General features: G+C 34.8%; 1 protein-coding gene across 7 annotated transcripts in view; it reads right to left on the reverse strand.

The window, feature by feature from the left end:
* Positions 1-26,633, reverse strand: part of LOC149805180 (serine/threonine-protein phosphatase 2A 56 kDa regulatory subunit delta isoform-like) — a 123,277-nt gene that overhangs the window by 22,554 nt on the left and 74,090 nt on the right. For 4 of the 7 annotated variants that reach the window (XM_089948137.1, XM_089948111.1, XM_089948117.1 and 1 more), the window contains exons 13-15: positions 24,795-24,896; positions 19,040-19,112; positions 13,229-13,357 (exon numbers count right to left, since the gene is read on the reverse strand). In XM_089948137.1, the coding sequence (XP_089804263.1) occupies positions 13,229-13,357; positions 19,040-19,112; positions 24,795-24,896 (304 nt within the window). Of the gene's footprint in view, positions 1-7,314; positions 7,418-13,228; positions 13,358-19,039; positions 19,113-24,794; positions 24,897-26,633 lie in introns of all 7 variants that reach the window. The other 3 variants (XM_089948126.1, XM_089948134.1, XM_089948136.1) reach the window with 2 other exon arrangements.

Genomic DNA, 26,633 nt, shown 5'->3' on the forward strand with positions numbered 1-26,633 from the left:
ATCTCTATTTCAAATACAGTTTTTAACTCATTAAATTTAATGAGTTGTTGGATAAGATATATGAGCTTTTTATTCAAGAAGCATTCTGGGTGAAATAAATGACCAAATTTAATTTCTGATTATTACAATGAACACTAAACTTTGTCCAATTTTGTCATTCCATCTAATACTGTAATAAGCGTCCACATCAAAATCATGTGAGCTATGTTCAGTTAATAAAAGGCAAGACTTTTGTCCTCTTCAAAAGTTTTTATGAATGAATATACCTTATACATTTATATATAATGTCCATCCATCTATATGGTGCGATGTACATTTAGGTATCTCAAAAAGAACAAAATATGCCAAAAAAGGGTACAATCCGAAGAAAAAGTTTTTTAAATTTTACATTTTGCTCTATACTGCACATTTTTATTTAAAAATAAAAAACCTCTCCAGGTGGAACATCATCATATGACTCATCCCTGGGAACTAAGGCCGCATCCATTAGTTGCCACTTGTGGCATACAGAAGGATGGACAGTGCACTGAGCCTATTCTATATCGAGTCTAAGCAGAGGAGGGGGTATACGTTGCTGCAATAGCTCCATTTGACCCCATTCACAGCTGGATGTGCAGTATAAAGTACACTCTTAAAGATGGTCGCTTGTGAAATGTATTTAACTGTTCTTTTTAAAAACTTTTTTCACATCAATGGGTTCCAGCAGTCTAAAATCATGAAATTTTAGGGCTGATGTTTATTTTCTTGCACTACTTTTTTATTGTACATTTTCACATACAAGTTATCACATAGAATATTATGGGGGGGGGGGAAGAAGAAAAAAACAAACAATTTGTCATGATCTTCTGAATAAGCTTTTAAAAAAGCATCTAATTTAAATATGTTGAAAATTACAGACATCTCTGTTCTCATATCACATCCACAAACATGTATGCTGGGGAGTGAACTTTTTAATTATGACACAATTATCAAGATCATACAAGTTTTTCACAACAAAGCAAGTGCAGCTGATATATGGCAGATTATAAATCAATAAAGATTTCTAGCTTCTTGAATACTTTTTGTTGATTTTATATTTCTTTCTGAGTATTATTATTACTCTTTTCAAAAAGACAAAAACAATTTTTCTTTTTCATTACTTAATAAGAGATAATTCAATTCTGTCATTTACGTTTAATCTCTCTCTGAGCTCATGCCACTATGGTACACCCAAGGCAAAAAGTAATGTCATATCAATGACATCATATTGAAAATAATTAAGCCATTTCAAGCTGTGCAACATAAGCACTGATTTTACAAAATGCAGACTATCTTAACATAAATAATCATGTCATATAAATATCTGTTGTGTAAGATTGTGCACAAATGATAGAATCTGTGCCTGTTAACTGTAGGGAAAGTCTCAATTGTAAGGACATCAGCAAATTTAAAAAAGTCACTTCAGCTCAAGTTGGATAAAATTTCATAAACATTTTGGAAAATATAGATGAACTTATATTCAATGTTATAAATATTTGCAACATTGTTCTGGAGTAGAACTACTGATAAAAAACTGGAACTCTGGAAAAAATTAACAATAAATTTCACCTCTGCAAATTTAAGATACACTAGATGCATGCTTTGATGCATTTCCTTCCACAAAAATCAACATTTATATTAATTAATATTTTGAAAATCATTGTCTAATCTCTTTTACAACATTGAAAAAAAAATAATTTTAAGAAAGAAAAAAAATATTGCATTTTAATTAGCTGTTACTATGATTTGTCTTGAGAAGGTAATTTTGTGTGCTCTTTTTGCAATCAACCGATTTAACTGATTAATATCCATGTGTGCAGTTCCTACCCATGGGCTTACATGTGAAAGTGGCCTTAAAATAATGAGACTTTCCCACCTCTGGTAACTGGTTATAACATTAATATTCATGTGCAAATGGGTAATACATATTACATTTTTTTTTAGAACAACAAAAAACAAATACATGACATTCAATTATTAATGCCAATGGTCTAATACAGGGTGTTGTGCATAAAAAAATGTGTGGTAACAAGACTTGGCTGTCTGAAACCTATATACCTCTTTAAATTTAATTATTGATTATAGAAAAATATAGCAAATGCAACTACCTATCAAATCAGATAAATTATTTTCAATTATTTAGTTTTATGCATTTTGATGTAATGAACTCTATGTCATAAATTAATACTGTGGGTGCCAGTATTTTACTACCTGGTTGGAACTAATTGTATTTTGTAAATTCAGTATGGTAATATATTAATGCCACAAAACAAAAACTTACTATTTCAGACTGTAGTCAAGATCTTAATGCCTTTCAGAATTTGTCTAATGGCTTAGTGACCAAGACTAATTCAGGTTGCATTCAATCATGCTATTTGGCAAGTTTTCTCAATGTGATCAAGTACAAATCATTTCAAATGCAATGGAAACATTCAGAACTTGTACATTAAGTATTATTAAATACACCATCATAAACATGGACTGAGCTTATGGCAAGAGCAATATGCTCACACATTTGGACAAATGCTTAAGAAAAAATGAGATTTGTTGTCGAGAGCAAAAAACATGCATCTCCATGCTCATCCACCCACCCACAACAACCACCACCACCATTAACATAATGGCATACAATGCCATTCCGTGTCCACTGTACTGGACAAAAGGAAAAGAAAATTCTAGCAAGGTGAATGACTACATTTTGTTTGGTGAATGAAAACGAGAAATGTTTAAGGTCCACATTCAAATCTTCCTCTTATCCAACTGAACCAGTTGTAAAAATTATATAAAATACAGAAAGCTTATGCTATGCACAAATTAGGTTACATTTTATGCCCAAAGGCAGAACAAGAAGGTGAAATAAATTTACAAGTAGAAATATTGCCATAATGGCATGAAATGTACTTTTCATTATATGTTAACTTTTCATTAACATATTCTATAAATCTGTCAACCTTAAAATGGTTTCTGCTTAACTGTGCTAACAAAGTTTTAACAAACAATGTTGAATCCAGAAAGTTCCAACTGGAAAAAAAATGGAATAAAAACAATAATAAGCTGAAAATCTAGCAAAGATATATACATATATTTATCAAACTTCACTTATCAACCATAAGTGGTTTTTGTTTGACTGTGAACAAGGTTTCCAAAAATGTCCCAGTCTAAGAAGTTCAGAGATATATAAAAATAAAAAGAACTTTAAAAACTTGCTGTTAATGCCCTTTAAAATGTAATCAGCTCATCCAAATCATAACAAATAAGCTTACCAAATTTCATTTTTCAGGCTTGTAATTTTGTTTAGTCATGCTTTAAAATATTTTGATCAAAAGCAGTAGAACAAAATGTTGAAAAACTGTAAACAAAAGTACCTTGAATTACACTATACACCGCCCTATGTTTAATAGTTCTGTATGTAAGACACTTGTAGGGCATGAATGAAACCAGAAATTACTGACCAATGAGTTTCAATGACCCAAACCTTCAGTCCAGGTATGCAGTTATTAAATCAACTTCCTGAACACAAATGCAGAAATCATTTGTTTTAAAAATCAGACTTGCCACTAATGTGACTATTTATAAATACCCCTGAATCTAAATTTGTGTTTTTTTAATTCACCTAATTGTAAACCCAGTCCAAGTTTTGTCAAGGTACATCAAAGCAAACATTTTTGTGACCTTGGTTCTAAAATCACTAGGTTTCTTTATTACTGAAGCGCAAGCCATCTACCAAGTTTGATCCATGTCTGTGATGTAGAACCAATTGTGTTGTACAGATAAATTTTCCTTCTTTCACTCAGTGCTCTTGACATCTGACCCCAGAGAGTGGGCCTTCCTTACCCTAAGTATAATCCATCAGCAGAGTTTGGTAACTGTTGAAAGCTGGATTTATTTTGAGGAAATGAAATAGGGAAAAGATGACCAGATGGAGTAACAAGTTTGTCTTTCTGGGGTTTAACACCAAATTTCATCACAAAATAGGCTATACATGGCAGACAGTATATTTGGTGGAGGAATAACCTGGGAAGACCCCTGTAAGAACCATTAACATATGGGAAGCTATTGGCAAGCTTTCTCACATACCCAATTTGGCTGAGCCGAAATCTGAACTTGCACAGGCAAACCAACTGATGGTCAACATAACACAGTACCACATGGTCTTACTGCAGGTGTATAAAACAAGACACGTCTAAAAATGGCCTGAAAATCTAATGAGTCATCTACATATTTGTACAAATATGCCTAACAAATTCATTTGTCTGCCACAAATATTTTGTTTTTTGTTGTCGCTAAATTGTGCTGAAAATGTTTTGGTCACAAATGTTAAAGTCTGAACATTTTGAAAAACTGGTATAAAATTGGCTATGATGTCCTAAAAATATAAATTGGTCATCTACATATCAGTACAAAGGAACCAAATTGCATTTTTTACCTCAAGTAATTTATTTAAAGTGACAATTAAGATCAGTCACCAGACCCTTGGTTGATTTCCAGTACTGATGATTAACTATGTATGAAGTTTCAAGAAATATCATCAGGCATTCAAAAGTCATACTCTTAACAAGGACACGAGTCACTGATTACTCCTAACAAACTGCACAGTCATTGATTACTCCAAACAAACTGCACAGATCCAGAGCTGCAGGTGCATTATACGATGGCAGATCTGGGTCTGTGCAGTTTGCAGATGAATTCGACTTACTACTAGTGAATATACACCATACTTGACCGAGGTTTCACAAAAAATATCTTCCCTCATTTCAAATTTGGTCAGATGAGTAGATGTTAACAGATGGGCATAACAAATCACAACATAATACACCCAACATAAGATAGGTGCATAAAAATTTTCTCTTAGCTTTTGGTGAGCATGATCCTCTATTTAGCAAGCATTATCTTCTTCATTTTTATCAACTAAATTTAAAGGGTTATCTCATGGATCCTGAAATGGGTTTTAAGATAAAGGTTAACAAGGTCTACAAATACACCTCTCCTATGAAAAGCAATCATGTACCCTTGTTAGAAACCAAAACTTGCTCTCATTTCAAGGATGAAGATATTATTTATCTGTAAGTCAGCATTAAGACTCTCTCAATTCTGTAAACGCAGATAGTTAACATGCCAAGGTTCATCCCCTCATTCCATTTCTGATGGCAAAGTGGTGGAATATTCTCAAATATTTGTTACTTAAAATAAACCATCAAAATAATCACCAACAGGCATTAACTGGTACTTTAAAACAATATCAGAATTTAAAAGATTTATAAAAATGAATGAATGGTTATATTTATTTTTAAGTTTTATAATTGATACTAAACTGAACTGTATATAAAAAAGGCAGTTCAAACAAGTGATAATTCTGCCTGTCATGTATGTGTTCAAAATCAAGACAATTTGTGTTGCACATTTTATGATCTATTCTACATAACACTATTAGGAAAGCAAAACAGTACCAATGCAATATGCTACAGTGAGATCATGTTTATTCAAACTCCCTGGAAGATGCAACAAACTTGCATAAACAAGGATTCAGATGAATGTTTTTTTTATATATGTAATCTGCACATTTTGAAAGACAAGGATTTAAAAAATGATGATCCAGATGAAATAGGTTTGGATAAACATGGTTACACTGTATCATTATGTTGGAAATAAAAAGTAGTAATAATATACTAGAGCTATATGCAATGGCCATGAAATAAAGAGCCCTGTTCGATAAAATTTTGGCAGAGGAATCTCTCATGGTTTTTTTGTGGATTCATTATAAAAGTGAAGGAATAAAACAGAGCATGTAACTGCATACCATATTTGACCAAAATCCAATTGTGCTTGGTAAAATTATGCTGCATAAACAAATGTGAGACTGGGGAGACAGGATTCATACCAGCTTTATCGAGCAGGGCTTTAATTATTTTCAAAGAACCACAAAATAGTTTGAAGTCAATTTATTATTCAACTGTGTCTCTTTTCAATGTTTTTCAGCTTTGTACAAGTCCTAAATAAACTGACACTTTTCTACATTGTTCCCCACCATTTTTAATGATTATCTCTAACTTCTTATATCCTTAGTTCCATGCATTCATTTGCAAAAGCTGCATTCTCTCCACAATTAGTCTTGTACTAATATGATGATCTTGTACCTTGCAGTTCACATTAATTTAAAACAAATGTTGCACTGACACAATCCATTGAGATTGTCCACTTTGGCATATATAATTTTGGAGCAACTCCAGTGTTGCAGATAAAAATTAGTATTCATTACACTTAAAGACAGCAGTTTCAAAAACAAGGCTCACCTTCCCCACCATAAACATAAAGATGATTGTTCTGGGTTTTTTTCATGGGTCTATTATACTTTGTGACATATCGTCTGATCTCAACACTCCTGATTTGTAACAGTAGGTGTTCATGACTTTGTGTGCACATGTGATTTGGATTTTTAACATAGCTTTAACAATTTTTCAGTCAAATTGCTATGATGTCTGCAGTGTGGCAGTTTATAGTGATGCCTAGCACTGGGGCATCATGTCGCAGACATGTAGCATGATATCCCACCCAGTCACATTATCCTGACATCAGGCCGACCAGTCCTAACACTAACCTCTTGTAATGCTGATCACCAAGCAAGACAGCTGTTAAGTATCATTTTTTAAAGTTTTTGGTATGACTATGCCGGGGATTGAACCCCCGACCTGCCACATCCAAGGCAGATGCTCTAACCACCTGGCCACTGAGTGGTCCTCATGACTTTGTTATGCCATCCATCCAGTTAATTATGGGTGGACGCTGTCCAGACACTTAATGCACTATTTACTGGTTTGTTTCAGCTTATAACACAATGATCATTGCTCAAGTACAATATATGTTATCTCATCTGCCAGATGGGGCAGGTTTCCATTCAATATCTCTATATTTCTGTGAATTTGGTTTTCACTTCTGTAGAATTTTGTTCAAATTTTACTTTAGCGGAGGAGCAGCAAAACCATCTCATGCCAAGGTTTCAAGTTTGATTATTTTTTTCAAGTGAATGCAGCTTTAACCAATGTCTTGAAATTAAAACAGGATCTCTTACAAAAACCATAGGTCCTTGACTGTTTGAAACATTTCTCAATATGAATAACTGAATAATATATCTGCCAATATTGAGGCATACACACAGTTGATTGCACAAATATGGCTTCTTAAATGGAAACAAACCTAATAAAAGCAGAAGAAATATAATTCAAAACTGATTCTGAATAAAATAAACATGAAAACTTTACTTCCTGGTGATCCTATTTTTCTCTCCCTCTCTTCCTTTACCTCATCTATGTTCTAATATCTTCCATTTGAACCCTGATGCATACTTGGAATCTTTCGGTTGTTTTGCTTGTGTACCTTTTCCAACATTGAAGACAACTGGGTGCTGTCACATGAATTGAAAACCAAAATAACACCTTGGTATTTTTTGTTACTGCATTACAGTATCATAACTGCATTTTTTTGCCATTCCAACTAACACAACTGTAAATTATTTGATTTCTAGACATAAACACTGACAATTGTTTCTGTGATGAATGTGCCTGAATGACCAGAAATAAAAATGGCAGGAGTGAAAATGTAACAAAACTGACATTGACAGCAGTTAACAGGCCAAGATTTTACACATCCTTCACATAATTGCCTTCACATCTGGAACAGTGTGTTCAGCCTATTTCTGCAAAATTTCAACAGCTTACCCAACAATTACTTATGGGGCAGTCCAGCAAATTGTAAAATCTATGATCTTCACTGCATGAGTTTTATAATGAACCATACACCTATACTAAATGAAATTCACCTATACTAAATTCAGGGTCCCCACAAATTATTGGATTCTCAATTCCCCAATTTTTTCCCTGATCAAAGGCAAATTTTCTCAGAACAAAATGCACATTAAAAAAACATGCACACACTTTCCATTGTTAAACATACGTGCAACCCAAGTGAGATAACTCAACTACCGATATCTGATAAATAGCAAAAAAACACAAGGAGTTGGCCATGAAATCTGGGTCAAAAGGATAATTTTTGCCAAAATTTATTCCAATTCTGTTGATTTCATATATGAAAACAAATGATTCAATGTTTCTCTATTTGTGGTATCCTGTCCGTATTTGATGGCATGATGTTGTGTATAATGAATATACTTCTTGAAAGAACTATAATTTACTTTAGCCTTATGTTACCATTTCTTTGATGGCACCAAATTATTACATGTCACTGCTCTACTTCATGAAACATGGAGGGGGATGGGAGGCCATGTTTTACCCCCCATGTAACTATTTAATGGTATGTATCGGAGACGTGCACTGGTATGTTAAGTCTGCTGTTAAGTTATTTTATAAGTTTGCATCAGACAGTTCTAACAGTGAAAACTTTGTGTATAATATACTGCTGCAGTTAAATATTAACGTACTGTTTTTTCAAAGAAAAGCACGACTACACTCTAAATTTGTATTCATAATATTTTACTTTTTTAAAGGTTTACATACAAATGTAGAACAGTTTTATTTTCTGCATATTGTTGATTTATAAATCTTTTTTAAGATTTCTAAAGCAAAGTTGTATTGCAGCTTTTAGTAAAGCAAATGACAATTTCACAAGAAAACTATCACAAAATGTTTACAGTCAGTCTGTACCAAACAAAAACAACCAATGTAAAATATGCATAAAACCATTAAAAAACTGATTGCCTTTTAAGGCATTTTAAATATAGAGTGTGAGATTCACCATTTTCAGACACCTTTGCTTTGCCTACCCACTAAGCTCTCTACTTTGTGTTGTGAACTTCAAAAAAAAAAAAAATTCTACTGAGTATCCTGTTTGATGACCTTCATGACAAAATGATTTCAGTGAAATCAAACCCTACTATGCAATATCTGAGAAGTCATTTAGAGGTTTTTCTACCTTTAGTACCAGCAGCCATTTTTAAAGGCAGATTATCATCTGAAGAAAAAAAAATGAAATCGGTCTTATGCCAGTTTGTTTTTTGCTCAAATTTGATAAAATTAATATAGCAATTTTCTGGTTAAGAACAAGTCATTTGAAGGTTTCCTACTTTAGTAATGGTGGCAATAATTAATGATGAGCCAGATCATCCACATGAAAGCTCTGTGGCAGGATGCATTCCATCAGATTTGGTCAAATTCTGCTAAGTTGTACTTGAGAATGGTCATTTAAAGCTTTTTCTATTTTTAGCTATGGCAGATAACCATAATTTGAACAAGCATGAAAGGTCGTTATGCTGTCTGTAAAATTTGGTCCAGAGTGTTTGATAAAAAGTTGTTAACAGGTTCCTCTACTTGCAATAATGGTGGCCATATCTGATACCTAACTGGCATCATTTGTACAAGTTTAAACAGATTTTTTGTCATGATGCTTTCTGCCAGATTTGGTCAATTTGGTTAAATCATTGAGAACAATCTGAAAATAACAACTACCGAGACCTGGCTGCTAGAAACCATGAGATAAGTTCCAAAAGCTAATTTTAAAAAACCCCAAACCTTTTCTACTTGAATGATAAAAGCTCATGCTCAATAGTAAGACTACCCTCACTTTATTAAATTTTTATATTAAGAAAACAAAGTTCTATAATAAGCCTACCCCAAATTATTCAATAAATGTATACATCTGTCTCCATGGGCTTATCAGGGGAGAAATAATGTCATGAAAGTTGACCTCCACCTCCCCTACCAATAAACTCATTCCAACTGCTACATAACCTATTTACTTAAAAAATGCTTGATGAATAGATCACACCAAACAACAGTGTTTTTTCAGCTTTCTCAAGGCCCCCATGGTCAAATTTCTAGGGCCCTTCTCACATTTAAAGGACCTTGTCCTGAGCTTTCCTTTTTTTTGAATTTAATGACATAAGCAGCATGTTTTCATTTTAAATTACTAAACTCTAAAAAAAATATTATTCTTTTTTTACAACACATTTATATTTCTCACAAATAAATTTTGGATATTAAAATATGCCAATTCTGAGTATTAAAATATGCCAATTCTGAGTATTAAAATATGCCAACGTGGTGTCCACATGGGATGTTGCTAACGACATTCAAGCCAAACCCAACAGAACATATTGGCATTACTGATTTTTCAGCAGCATATATACTTTGTTAATCACTATTCTATTTTCCAAACAAAGTCCAGCATTTTTCAGGGATTCAACCAAATTGCAAACCTTTTCTTCCAGATTTTTTCAAGTCCTATGCCTTTTCTTTAAATTTTTTGTAAGGACAGTTTATATGAATGGTAAACGCTAGTTCAAAGTGTTAATGCAAAGTTGTCATTCCCAATGCTTCAAATGCTATTTGCATTGACTGCTTTACCAATAGTAACAAATAAACTATGCTTCGGGTAAATACATATCACAGTCTGGCTAAAACAACAAGGGGTAATACCGAAGATATCCCAATAAGCATAATGTTCAAGGAAATGAAGGATTAGCTTTACTCATTAACACTAAGTTCTCAACTAAAATAATTACATAGGTAAAGCAAATACACTTACTAGTAATATTTCTATTATCGGCCAAATTATAAGGCTTTAAACGGATATCAATCCAAATTTACACACTTTTTAAGGGCTTTTTCAACCATTCTAACTTTTGTGGATATTGAAGACCAAACCAGATATCAAATTCAAGGGTTTTACAAGACCTGTGTGAACCAATTAAATTATCTTTAATCGTTCAAAAGTTTTACTCCAGATATGTCACAGAATTACAATTACTTTCTCCCTTGCCCTGACCTTATGCACATATTATGCCCTATGATACACTCACCACATAATGTCTAGTTGTGATATAAACTTGGTCAAAGTTTCATTAGAATATCCTGAGTAGTTCAAAAGTTATACTGCTGAAATGGACACAAGTCAGAGAATGACATTCTCCCTTAGTGTAACCTTCAGAGGGATGCAGGGGGCATGGATATGATGCTACAATGTGACACTATCTATACATGATGTATAGTTGGCTGAAGTTTCATTAAAATATCATTAGTGGTTTCAAAAAAGGCGTACACTGGGCCAGTCATTGGACTATTTTTCCTTTGATGTAATCCTGAGGCAGGAGATGTGCTACTGCTTAAGGAACACTATCCAGTCATGATATACACCTGGGCACATCATGAGGCAGATGTGGTTATTGCATGTGGCATACTATCCAGACATGATATACATCTGGGCACATCATGAGGCAGATGTGGTTATTGCATGTGGCATACTATCCAGACATGATATACACCTGGGCACATCATGAGGCAGGAGATGTGGTTATTGCATGTGGCATACTATCCAGACATGATATACACCTGGGCACATCATGAGGCAGGAGATGTGGTTATTGCATGTGGCATACTATCCAGACATGATATACATCTGGGCACATCATGAGGCAGGAGATGTGGTTATTGCATGTGGCATACTATCCAGACATGATATACACCTGGGCACATCATGAGGCAGGAGATGTGGTTATTGCATGTGGCATACTATCCAGACATGATATACATCTGGGCACATCATGAGGCAGGAGATGTGGTTATTGCATGTGGCATACTATCCAGACATGATATACATCTGGGCACATCATGAGGCAGGAGATGTGGTTATTGCATGTGGCATACTATCCAGACATGATATACACCTGGGCACATCATGAGGCAGGAGATGTGGTTATTGCATGTGGCATACTATCCAGACATGATATACATCTGGGCACATCATGAGGCAGGAGATGTGGTTATTGCATGTGGCATACTATCCAGACATGATATACACCTGGGCACATCATGAGGCAGGAGATGTGGTTATTGCATGTGGTATACTATCCAGACATGATATACATCTGAGCAAAGTTTTACAAAGACCTCCCCAATTTTTACAAAGTTATGGGCCAGACAAGCAATCATTAACAAATAGATAGCCATGTGCTAATATAATATCCCCTTTGTTTAAGATGGGCACATAATAAAAAACTGATTTATGTTTTCCCAATTATTTTTAATGTGATCCCAAAACACACATAAATACAAATTATAACGCTAATGATTTTGTACTGCAATTAGCTTGAAATGCTTAGAAGATGTTTAGATAGATCCAGTACCTATACTAATAATAATCAAAACAAATATTCCATTTAATAAGTCATCATAAAAAGAGCCTTTATCAACTATATCAACAGAACTGGAAGAAAACCATTACTAACCTTATAAAACTTCCCAGTTTACTAGAAACATTTTGCACCAAAGCGCACTTGAAACCAGATAAGAAATCTCCCCAGAAATAAGAGTTCCCACTCATTATCGGTATAAAACAATACTTCAACAGTCATCTGAAAAAGGTAAATCTTCCTTCCCCACAAGTTTCATGTCTGATCAGATACACACTTTCCATTGTTAGACAATATGAAACAAAGAAGTCCATCCTAAATGACAACATCAAACCTTTAAAAATTTTATGTTAGGAAACTGATGTCTGCCCAATCATGGGTAAGAAACAGCACATTTCCATGAGCTCATTTATATTAATATCCTGACTAAGGGTACAAGATTCTCCAACCTTTTCTGACTATTGAATAAAATTTTAAAATTTTAATGACTTCTCATAAAATTCCTCAACTTCTAACTGACTGTTCTGAAAAACGAACATGCACCAGCTTATTCATCACCCATGGGAACACTAATTACATTTCCCAATGTGTTAGTCCATGTTATTATTATAAAATTCCCTAAATTTCCCAACTTTTCCCGGTAGTTCCCTTTCCCTGAACTGTGGCTCGCCTGCAATCCAAAACTAAAACAAGATAACCAGATTTGAACATGTATGCTTCAACTGCAGACAGAAGAGTTAAGTCCAACAAGTTCAATGACTTAAAATGAAAAGGAAAAACTGCCTCCAAAAATGAATTTGTCCTCATCAAATGGTTTGAGCTGACAAGATTTTCATTTCAAAATATGTTGTTCATGGGAGTTCAGAATATGAAGCAAACAACAGATGCATGAACAAATGAACAAACACGCTGCTGCGGAGACATGACCAATCACCATTTATCCACAAAAGTGTCAATATATCCATGGAACATCTCATCACTGAAATAGAACTGCACAATGCATAATACAAAAGCACCATTACCAATGTGAATGCATTCAAGACTGGGGTTAGACAAGTGAAAACTAATCCTCACCTCTGTTGCTTCCTTTTCTAATTTTTCCATATTGACAGTGACATCTATATCCTCTTCTCCAACACTGTTTGGAGTTGCAGGATTTCCAATTTGATCACCAGTATTAAATTTCTGACTTATTAATTTGTACTGAAAATAAATACAACAACAATAGTATTAAAACTCTATCGCTAGACTGTGAATGGAACAAAAAAACTCAAAAAGTTGTAATATATAGTTTACGTGTAGGAAAATGTTAGTTTATTACATAAAAATCATAATAGCTTCTTCACTGTCATTCCAATTTTTGTACAAAACAGGTTTAAATATATTAGAGTTGTTTCATTTTAGCGCCCTTCTCTGATTTTTGTGCCCCAATTCTTCTCTGAATTGTTAGCTTCTTGTGGGTCGGTGGTTCTTCCCGTGGTTTTCCCAGGTCCTTCTGCCACCATTAATACTGGCCGTCATGCATAGCCTATAAAGTGCTGAAAAATGGCGTTAAACCCCACAACAATAACAACAACTCTGAATTGCTGACCATGTAAACAGTTCCCCGTGTAAGCACACTGCTCACCCATAGCTTGTGCTGGCTCTGATTTTGGTCATGGCATAATGTTAAATCATGGGAGAACTGTATAGTTATGCCAACAATTCATTTAAAGACAAGATAAAGTAAAATAAAAAGCTAATGGAGTGATCCAACAATGAAAATCATAATTAAGCAAGATACTTCCATGGCTTTTTCACAGTGAATCCAAGTTAGCTGACTTGTGGTAATTATTCACATGCATGTTGCCAGAACTATTCTCAAAACCTGCACCAGAAATATCATAAAATTTCTTCTTATGTGTACTCTACACAATAAAAAGCCAATGTACAGTCAGTTACCAATCTATCTTTTCAATCTAATTTTTAAAATGACCAGTGCACACCTTAATCTGACAGTACACAGTTCAATGGCAGATCTTTTCTATACTCTGTAGAGATGGGTGAATGTCACATTATCTTACAACAGTCAACATGTTTAAACAGACTGCCTTTTGAATCAACAAATGTGCAAAAAATGTGGGTTGGGGGAACTAATTTTAAGAATGTATATTTACCTGTCACTCTTATTAAACTTTTACCGTTTTTTTAACTCTAAGGATTTCAATCAGGGATGGAAAAACTAATACAGAAGTTGGTTTTGGGCAAGGAAACCAGTTGATATAACTGGGAAGTGGAGTCATAATTCCCACAGAAGCGTAAAAATCCTTCCACAATTGATAAATCATGTAGTTTGTTTCTTCTCTGCGCAAATACAATGGCCATAAGAAAAACAGTTTTAAGCTCAAAGATTTGCAAAATAAGCCTCACTCAAAGGTTAATAGTGTTTTTATTAATACCCATAAAACACAAGAAAAGTTCCATTTTGGTGTCAGTGAGAAAGATATCTGTGTCTGTAGCTCAGAATACTTGACAAGAACCAAAATGTGAGGGTCTGATCCAATGGATTGACCACTGGAAAATTTAAAATGTTTGAAACGCTAGCCCTATAACCTTGATTGTAGAGGCTTAACAAATCTACTCAAAAAGGAAGAGAACAAAATCCACCACTGTAGCAGAGAGGGTCAGAAAGGACTAATGTGCTTCCAAGCAACACTCATCAAAAGTTTTCCACTTTGCATTGTAGACCTTGGATGCAGAACATTAGAGGGCCCAAAAAATGCAGCCAGAAAATTTGCTCAAAATGTCTGCCAGGCAGATCAATTGTTTTAGATAACTAAGGATCTGGGCATCGGTGTGAAATAGAGCACACAGAAGGGTGGGAGTGCGTAAGCAGACAGTCAATCCCAATTTGGATTGTTTGTGTTGTGTAGCAGCCAGTTGTCAAAATACTGTATTAGCAAAATCCACAAGTATTTCAGCTTTGCAACTATTACTCCCATGACTCTGGTAAAGATCCTGAGCAATGAGGCTAGAACAAATGGCATGGTTTGGAATTTCAATACTTTTTCCTGTCCAACTGAGAACTGGAAATATTTTTTTGTGTGGAGGAAAAGTCAGGATGTGGAAATATCCTGAAGATTGATGGAAACCGTCCAGTCAGCAGGTCTGATAGCATTCCTAAATGAAGTTGCAGTTTCCACTTCAAGAAATTTGTTTTTTTGGGGGATGTGGGGGGTGGTGGTCAATAATGGACTCACAGTATTAATGATATGGAAATATGATAACTAGTCTGGAAATAGGTGAAGATAAAATAAAGTACACAAGGTATGGCTGCCCAGGATTGGTTGATAATGAAAGCAAGATTTTAAGAAACATAATCTTTCAAGATCCAGAAGGGGAAGAACATGCTTCCTTCCTCTTCAGATATATGTGATGGCTTTCAGCAGGGTCCCATGAGTCATCTGACCAAAGGGAACACATGGAACAGCTGTCCATTCATGAACAATTTGTACACAATAAACAAGATAAGTGAGTGTCTCATGGACCCTTACTATTTCCACATATGCCACCTATTTCAGAAATTCAAAAGATGAAAGTTCTGAGAGAATAACAGAGAAAGGACGATAATAAAAGCAAAGGCTGCATCAGCCCCTTTGTACCCTTTGTATCTCTTTAATATTATTTTTATTATTATTATTATTATTATTATTGTAAGCAAGAATGAGTTTATTCAGTTTTTCCTTTCATAACTTATAAAAACCAGAACAGTACTGTTGTGTAGGAGTAATGGTCTAAAAAACAACAACACACTGTTAAAATAATTAAGGGGCAAGAATCTATTAATAAGCAACTGTTATGAGATTCAGTTTAGGGACCACATTATTGCATTAATAAAAAATAAAGTAACATCTGGACCCCCATACTGTAAAACAATTGTAACTGGATACTCTTTGAGAACCCAAATTAGTATTTATTACCACCACAATGTCTCACACTCTTTACACAAGGAGAGGAAAGGGAAGGCGGTTCATCGTGTGATAAATGCATGAATGAAAATTATTTACGTTAATCTTATCAATCTGACAAATTTGATAAATAGAGGTTTAAAAGTCACTATTAGGAACTAATAATAAATAACCAGCCCATATTATTAGCATGAAGCCAATGTGATCACTCGTACGGAAAAGAATAAGGATGCTCTATAAAGCATGGCTGAAGATGTAGATCAGACTGGTTGCATGCATGTGTTCTATGATATTCCTAGAAAATTTAAGTCAAAGCATCTAGCATTGACTAGGTATTTTCCATGACAAAAGGTAAAAGGTCAATAATAGTGACAAGTAAGCTATTACTGACATTAAAACACCTTTTAATGGGGGGGATAAAAAAAATTCTAATTAGGCAAAACTAACCTGCTTTTATTACATTCATACTTCTTTTCTTCACACTAGTTCCTAGTCTAAGGTGAAACTCCCTAAATTAGACTGGGAGGTCTAAATAAAGTCAACATTGTCACAGTCTGAATCCTTATTATTTCAATCATACAGACTATGTTCCTTCTCTGACTCTGACCAAGATTCAAGGACATCAAAACGGGGATGGAGTAGAAAATCTGGTAATAATTAAAATTAAAGTTTACCTCCTAGGCTGTAACAATACCAATAATCTACATGAAACAGTAAAACCCGATTTGTGCAACCATCTGTCATGTACAGATGTGTTTTATTTCATCAATTCATGTGTCCAGTGGACATGATTTTTAAGCAAAAACAAATGAGGAAAAAAATTCAGTCTGATTACCAGTTTCAGAAGATTTATATGGTTAAGTTGCAAAACCATAAATCAGATTTGTGCTTATCACAAACTACCATTACTGTGCCATAGTCATCAAAATCCTTCTTACAAGTAGCCATTCCATCTTTAAAGTATTAGTAATCATGGACAGACATAGTTCACAGATTCATATTGTTTGTCCATTTTCAAAACCCAAACATTGCCAATTATGTCGTAATTAGAATTCTTGTCCAGCTTTTACCGTTAAGTGATGGGTAATGCCTTAAATCTTTGCAGTTACAACACTTAATGACACGAGTGAATGAGGTATTTGTATTTTTTGGATTAGATGATTCATAGTTACAATAAAGGTCATTATTCTTTATTGCTTGATAAATGTTAAAAAGCTTGCACGCATGGCCAAACATGCCATAATCAGAGATCTCATGATCTATTCACCTTAGCACATCTGTTAAATCTTTTTGTTTACTGAACTGAATGCATAGCCACATAGTTGATCACACTTGAGAATGAAGGTGTCCACCACCCATGCACTTTGATCTGGCACTGGGATAGCATGAACGGATAGTCTGTTGTTGAGCCTAACTGAAAACAGATCTACCTATGGCCTCCCCACAGACAAAAAAGACCAAATTGGTGCAGAGAACATTCTGTGAGGGCTACTTGTGTCTCGAAAGGCTGTGTGCTAGAATTTTCCTCTTGCATGGAATATGATGAACTGCAATTGCCTCTGAAGCTGTCCATCAAAGGTGGTTTTAGGTTTCCAAGCAGAATGACAGGATACATGCACCTCCTTGACATATGTATACAGCAATCAACATACTGTTCATGATGATCATAATGTGATGGGAGTCTCAATAGGCTGACACATACCCCTTCAGTGACGAAGACAGCCTGCATTTCAAGGTTAATGATATATACGGAAGAGTTCTGTCGGGACCACAATCCTTGATTGACTCAAGATGAGCACGTACTACTAAATCTAAGGCATCAGTATACAGGAAGTGCAGAGGTTCTTGAGATGAATTTGAACTTGTCAGAAGTACGTCGTGATTTCTCCACCAGCTGAAGTGGTGGTGAAATATGGATCCCAGCAGAATCTGGTATCCAAGTTTTCTAACAGCAAAAACTAGAGAGGCCTCTTGGAGGAAACTTGCCCATTCAAGGCCCCAGAGGCAGAGGAAAACAGACCATGAAATCCTGTCAATAACTCTTTTTATTAAGATCATCAGCATGAAAGGAACATGAATTAACATAAATCATCACTTGCTTATGAGGAATGTCAAAGCCAATTATGTTCAATTTTGAGAACAAATCAAACCCGACTTCTCCAGATAGGGGATTAAACCCGAACTTAATCAGTGTCTTCCAGCAGAATGACAAGGGTCCAAGTAAGATATGCCTGAGAAGGCAGATCAAGATACTAGATGAAACCCAAGCAAGTGAGCAAGATGTGATAATTACGATCACCCTGGTAAAGATTTGGAGCGAAGGGAAGAGTCTGAAACTACTGACCTCCTTGTCCAGACTGAATTTCCTACAAGATGTAAAAATGATGTCATGGTATGTATCTAAAGATCTAAAGAAACTGGCCTTATGTTTAACTGTGTTGTGTTCTTGACAGAGGCTGAAAAAACTAGTTTAAGGTGGAAAGTTCAATGATATAGCGAAACTTTAACCCACATAGACAGGGGTAACATGTCAGTTATCTACCTGTGCCCCAAATGACGGAGGGAATTTTCATCTAAGAAACGTAATAGCCAAGCAATAATAGCAGGTACATCATTGCTACTAAAAGCTAGACTTTAGTCCTCTTACAACCATGCCTGGTGCAGTTGGTAAAATCAATAGCTAAATGGATAATGAAAGTATCTTATGCTTCAAATGCTCACTTAGAGGCACTTCATTGTGGCAGTTGACCTAAAAATCAAGTGCCTACACAATGTGCAGGAACTCATTATTTACAGAAGATACAGGTTTTTTCAGGTTCACATAAATTGCATACGTGCTACTTTCAAAAGCATTTTCATTGATATTAGGGATTTATTAAATTTAGACAGGATTGGCACAACTATGCATCCTGGAGAAAACTATATGGTACTCACTAACCTGTGGATTTCCCATCGCTAAGTTCTGGACTTTAATCCAAGCATCTTCTCTACTTTTGTTCTTTTCTTTCTCTCTGGAAAAATAAATGAGTTTCTTTTATTTTATTGAAACAATGAAAATGCTGCAATGATAATTATCCTGTAGAGAACTAATAATTATTAGGTACTCAAATGAATACTTATAAAAAGGGTTCTATATATTTAACTTCTAGCCATGATTAAATTAATGAAAGCAAATCTTGCAGTGATCTCCCTCATTCACACAACTAGTAGGCCCATGTGAAGAGCTAATGAACCACTTTCCTGTATAAAAAAATGCATAATTAAGAAAAGCAACTGGCCATTTGAAAATGTAAAGGGCAAGCAAGAAAGTATAATGGGCAAGTATCTCTTATTATGCTACTATACAGGACCTTTCAAAAATAAATTCAATTGAACTGCATCAGTTAAGTGTGTGCATGTGTGATTTAGAGTTTTAACATAGCTTTAACAATTTTTCAGTCATATCGCTACAATGTCTGCAGAGAGGCGTTTTATAGTTATGTCCAGCACTGGGTCATCATGCTGCAGACTTGTACAGGGTTCATACAAAATTCTGAATGATAAATTCAAAGACTTTTCCCAAACTTTCAAAGACCACAAACAGATTTCCAAGACCTATTTTTGCTAATATTTTGTATGTAAGTTATGTCATATGAGAAAACAGCAAAGGCAAAATACTACAATATTATTTAATGATGAAATTCAAACCAATTAATTTCCTAAAATTGCTTTATAATGATCTGGAAGACAGGTTAACATTCATTGTTATTTCTGAAATCTGTACCTTATGCATCTGATTTTGTATTAATACAAAATAAATTGATCTCTTAACAGAAATTAAAATGTTTAGGTTTATTTCAATTTTCAAACACTTTTAAAGACCTCATGGTAATCTGCTCAATTTTTTCAACTTTCAAGGCCTTGAAAATGCTACCTCATTTTCCCCAAACTGTCTAAGACCTTCAAAGACCGTTAACAACCATGTTGTAGCATGGTGTCGCACCCAGTTGCATTATTTTGATACCAGGCTGACCAGTCCTAACACTAACGTCTTAATGCTGAGTGCCTAGCGAGGCAGTGTTAGTACCATTTTATAAGTCTATGGTATGACTCGGCCAGGGTTCGAACCCGAGACTTCCCGCATCCAAGGCAGATGCTTTTACCACTAGGCCACTCATACTCAAATTGGCAGGTGATGTTCAATAAACGTAATTGTGTCCTTTCCAGCTTTTATTCACAAGAATCTGAATACTCCTTTTTATTTTTGTGTCAATTATTAACACATTGCTAGAAGCTTATTTTCCCTTTCGTCTTGACATGCATCGTTTTCTGGACGCCATTTGTAAAAAACTCCAGAATCAACAGTTTGATCATACAGATACTTAGCATGAACAAAGAGGTTGTGTTTAAAGTGTCTGGGGTGCTGCTGTAAAGTTTCACTAATTCTATAATGAAACCCAGATCCAAATAAAACAAGGATGAACCCATTATCTGGATTTTGTGGCAACATTCATTTTCCCATAGTTTTTGCTAAAATGTCTGAAGTCTGTATTTTAAGGTAATTTTCCACAAGACTTATAGCAAAATCTTGGCAGGTCTGTATAGTGATGTCTAGCACTGGGGCATTATACCATAGACGTGTAGCACGATTTTCCACCAGTCACATCATTCTGACTCCAGGTCAACCAGTCTTAACAAAAGCCTCGTAATGCTGAGCGCCTAGCAAGACAGATGTTAGTACCATTTTCATAAGTCTCTGGTATGACTTGGCCAGGGTTCGAACCTGCAACCTCTTGCATCTGAGGCAGATTCTCTAACCACAAGGCCACAGGACCAACCTGACATCACGAGAATTCTTTTAGTGAAAACCTCATGTTTATATGTTTATCCATTCAGGAAGAGTGGTTGTATGACTGAGTGGCACCATTTCATTTAGACTAACTAGGCCACTTGATGAATGGATGTGTAAACAGCAAACATTATTAGAAGTATATTTGTGCAATCCCCATATTAATGTACCCATCTGTTTACAAAAGTAGAGATAATATTTTCAAGATATGCCTATCCATTCAGGAGGTGTGGCAATAACACAATTTTGAAGATGGCTGCTTTGGTACAAGACCTTTCATGGGCACCATTTTCCTTTAGGACCAACTAAATATCATAAAAAGACTTTTAGTGAAAAGATGGCTGCCATGGTGTCTACAGTTGTCAGAGCAGCACCAGTTTTTTGACCAAATAGATATCACAAGTCTTGTAGTGACAACACCATGATGATATGACCATCCATTTAAGAGTGGCAATATTAAGATTTACAAAATGGTTGTTGGACAACCATACTGGACATTAGACTGGCACCATTTTTATTTAGGACCAACAAGGCATCTTAAGAAATCGCTTAGTGAAAACCTGAGATTGATATGACCATCCATTCAGAAGTACTGGTAGCAATAAGATTTTCAAGATGGCTGCCCTGACAGGCATATTGGATGTCACATTGGCACCATTTTTTTAATAGCATCAACTAGATATCATAAGAAATCTTTTAACGAAAACCCTACGCTGATGTGACCATCATGCAGAAGCAGTAGCAATAAGATTTTCAAGATATTGTAGCTGCTATGGTGTCCACACTGACCATCACCTGGACACCATTTTATTGAGGTCCAACTAGACATCATAATAAGACTTTTAGTGAAAATTTGAAGTTGATATGATCTTTGATTCAAGAGGAGTAGCAATAACAAGATTTTCTAGAAGACTGCAGTGGCAGCCATACTAGGCATCAGATCACAACTATATTCCTACAGGACTCTTTAAGTGAAAACCCATGTCGATATGACAAAACCATTTATTAGGAGTTGCAATGACATTTTCTAGATTTATGTTGTGGCGGCCATACTGGATGTTTGAGCATCACCATTTTCATTTGGGGCCAACTAGACTTTGGGATGAATGGGTGTGTAAAGTTTCATAGCAATTCTCTAATTGTCTCATAGGATTAGTAAGAGCAAACTTGCTAATGGACAGATGACGGACAACAGACCATCCCATAAGTTCTTCTGGTCTATTGCTAGCACAGCTAAAGCTGATGACTACTGACAATTGATTGAACAGAGACAGTGGTACATAAAAGTAATTTTTTTTAACTGGCTGGTACATGTATGCTGACACTTTCAATGATCTAAAAACTTCTTGGTTTATCATTTTTTCCTAATATGCATAGTTGCCAACCCCCAAGAACAATCATACTGACTGCTTATGACAAAAATACAGATTTTCAGGAACAAATACTGATTTTTAAACTTTAATGCTTATGTAACCATTTACAACATCTACAACCATCAGTAAAGTAGGACAATAACTTAATTATTTAATGTCAAAGATGCATGTGTTGCACTGATGCACCTTCTGAACAGGCACCCTGTTCCATTCACATGCCCATGCAGAAGGTAACACACAAACAGTCAGACACTGGCTGTTTATAGAAGCCTTTTCCACACTTTTTTCAATCATTATTGATCCCAATGCACCATCTTTCAATGATGATCTTAATTCTGTGCTATTGTGTTTTTATAGAACTGTTTTCATTCTAGCACACAAGTAATCCTTTGCAATTTTACTGTCTGAAAAAGTGTGCAAATAAATCACCAGCAACACTAGCAACTGAAAGAGGATGGTTAACTGATAAAATAAATTCTTTAAAATGAACTTCTGATCGAATTACATCAAGATTTTCTCTGATATTTATAAATGATGCAAGTTCAGGCTGTGTTGTTGTTGATGAAGCAGCAAGCTGATGTTTATTAGCTTTTTCATGCTGTTTTATGCCATTGGCGCCTCCATACCCAATAGTTAAATCACAATTACACAATTTGCAAAACAGAGTTTCCTCCTTTACTAGATGGTTTCACCAATCTGAACATGATGATATAATTGTCCTTCCAGTTCTGTTTTCTTTGCTGGAGGAAATTTGGAATTTTCTGCTTTCCTTTCCAACGTAAGTTAAATATTACAAAGATGAGATATACGGAACTCCTTTGCACAATCCAATATGATGATTAAAGACTGGCACAGTAGTCTCAATTTCAAAAGAACCAATCGTATTTCAGAATTCTATATCCCTGTATACATGCAATAAATTTACACTAAGAATGGAACCGGGTGCCTGTTCTATACAGAAAATTGCAAGGAAATTATTAATTTAATTTTTTTTATAAAAAAAAAAGATTTTGAAACAAAAACATACACTCGTATTAAGGTCTGAAATAGGGACATATATGGGAAAATTTGGATACTTGGTAGCGATGTAACATGTGTTTACACAAATGTATGGTGTTTCAAAATTTAATGACCATTACACAAATTCAAATAGGTTTTTCTGAAACTAATTTTACCAGTATAAACTGTTTACTACATGTCCAAAGTGATCGCCATGGACATGTACATAGACATTCTGAAATATAAATGATGAATTTGGATATAACATTTCTAATTTACAATTGTGATAAAAAAATCCATCCCCTGTGAAATGTTATAAACAATATTTAATGTAATATGAAAAGTCATCGTCTTGAAAGTTACACTGACTTTAATAAGCTCTGAAGTATGGTTTAGCCTGGTATAATGACCACCTGGATATATCAGTCATAAGTACAGTGAGGTGGTGAACTAATGTCCAACTTACAAACAATCTGCCACATTTTTCACCCGTGTATTGAAACTAATATGGGTTGGGCTTGTGCGATTAAATGAACAATCAACTGATCAAAACAAAAGTAATTCTATTGTTTACACAATTTACTGCTACTGCAATGACCTTAAATTTAACATCACTTTTTGGCTAAATCACAGCCACAGAGGCTTTGTGTAAAATGACCATGGTATTTTTCCATTTTTAAGGAAATGTACAAAACATACAATTCTTTTCAAGATCCTATTATCCAAGGAAAGACAGGCATGTGCAGTGTAGCCACATGCATAAAAGATAAAACAAATATAACAATGCCGTTTTAAGTCTCACAATTTGGGAAGGAACAAGAAACCCCTTTTGCTCAGCACCCCTTCATTTAGCTAAACTAAGATTGAAATTAAACAAAAACCACCTTAACACACTTTGACCAAGGGTCAGGATGGGCAGATGAACATGCACAAGGATGGATGTGAACAAGCATAAGTATAAAGAGATGAACATGCTCAAGGACAGACTGATGAACACACACAATGTTGGACAGATGAACAAGGATGGCAAAGTGATCATTTTGCTGAGCTTATGAAAAGGTGGGATTAACAAAAATATTCAACAGTAAAAATTTTACTATGATTTTCTAAATTTATGCTTTTATGATTTGTGCACATCAGTTAAGATCGAGTGTTGCATTATACAGGCCACTTCATGTACACCTTCCCAGCATTACCCTTAAGAATGAAATTTTGTTCCAGTTATGGAAGATTAACAAGAGAATCCCTTTTTGTTAAGGACACCTTTAATTTTGGCTGGTAAAACAAAATGTTAATCTAGGCTCTAGACAGATGGAAAAAGATGCCCAAAAGTTCACTTAGTCAAGTTTCTGTTGAGGTTAGCTCGACAAAAACTGATTATCAATAAAATGAGATAATCAATAATGCTTTTAGGTCCAAATAGCCAGCCCTGATTATGGGTAATCTCTATATACATGTTTGATCTCAGAATCATAAGGGAATATATAACTTACTTTTGTCTCTCTGCCTTGTACTGTTGTGTGCAGTCATCAAACAATTTCTGATTCATCTCCATGAACAACTTCAGGGCATTATATATCAGTCCATGTATAGTTCTGAAAGAGACATCAGATAAATACTGTAAATGAAATTATTTGACGTGAGGAAAAGCTTGGTAATGTGAATTGATTTATGAAATGTGAATATTGGTCACAGTGACCTAATAAGATGAGGCTGTAATAAGTATCACAATTCCAGTTACAACTGTATTACACAGAAAGAGAAAAAAAAAACATCAGGCTGCCAGCTAAATATAAAAATATAAACCATTACAAAGTGAAATGTAGGTTACAATTATCTTTTGTTTTTATGATGGAATATTAGCAGAATATTGGCAGAGATGCATACAATCATCTAGTTAAATGATTCTGGCATGAACAGTGCTTGTGACAGAACTCATACAAATGAAGTATGAAATATGGATTACAGTAACCTATTATTGTGATGAAGATTAGTGCTAACCAAGATGCATCCAAGCATCAAGTTTCATGAAGGCAACAGAATATATACATAGAGTACAAAAACCTATTTGCTGAGAGATTAATACAAAATCTTAACCTAAGCTTGGCCTTTATTAGTTGCAAAGGTGTGGTACTAAGAAAGATGCATATGATCATTTGATTCAATGATTTTACCATGAACAGAGCTTTGGAAATAAAACTACTATCCATCAAGCTGCATCCCCTCACCAAGTTTGATAAATCGTGGTACAGGAGAATAAATACAAGGTGTAAAAACCCATTTGGTCATGGTCTAAATATAAAAAACATGACCTAAGCCAGTAAAATGCAGAAAAAGTGACAATCTTTTGTTACGTGGTACTTGCAAAGACGCATACAACCATCAAGTTTGATGATTCAACCATACTAAGAGCTTAAGAAATCAATTCTGATGGATGCATGTGAATTATGAAATACAGGTCAGTGACCTAATTTTGTGATGAGGGTCAAATACTCATCAATATGTATCCTCTCACCAAGTTTCATGATTTCAGGTACCATAGGTGTATAAAACCTGAGCTAAATAGAAACATTGGAACAAAAATGTGAACTAGTGTAGATATACAGAGCTAGCCGCCTCAGCCCTTGCTATGAAATCCACAATGCACTGTGAAAAAAGAACCAATGACATTCATTTAAAGTGTACATAATTAAATGCTTTTATCTGTGTGGATGTCAATGCCTGCAGTTAACAACTTACCTATACTTCATATAAGTGAGCTAAAATTGCATTAGGAAATTTCTTAAACTTAAAATGCTGTCAAAAGTGAATAGATGGATGGAAAGAAAGGGTAACTTTTTTGGCCATTTTACATTCATTCTGAGGCAGATATGTCCTGAATTTTCTAAAATTTCAACTTTATTACAAATATAAAATGTAAAAACTCTGTCACACTTTGAGCACAAGTTGGAAATGCTTACTCAAAAAAAAACGTTAATTTTCACACATCATATGCTGGAATATATTTATCTCCCCTGAAATCAGTCAGCCATAAAGGGTCATTCTCTAACATGAGATCAAAGGCAGAAACTGATTTCTTGATCTGTTTTTATACAAGACAGCCAACTACTGAGCATGAAGATAATCCAAATACAAAACCTGACCAAGATGTAATGGAGAGACTGACGAAGAAAAGACCTGTGGTCTTACAAAGATACTATTTTGAACCTCAGGTATGCCAAATGCATTCCAAAGATATTGTTCCTTGATGTGTACTCCCCCCATTTGTCTATCATATCCCAATCTCAAAGTTTTAAATTGTTTCCCTTTAATACCTGTTTTAGGGGAGGTAA

This window comes from Sinohyriopsis cumingii, chromosome 2 (assembly GCF_028554795.1).
Source record: "Sinohyriopsis cumingii isolate HCF-2022 chromosome 2, ASM2855479v2, whole genome shotgun sequence".
In the NCBI taxonomy this organism is placed as follows: domain Eukaryota; kingdom Metazoa; phylum Mollusca; class Bivalvia; order Unionida; family Unionidae; genus Sinohyriopsis; species Sinohyriopsis cumingii.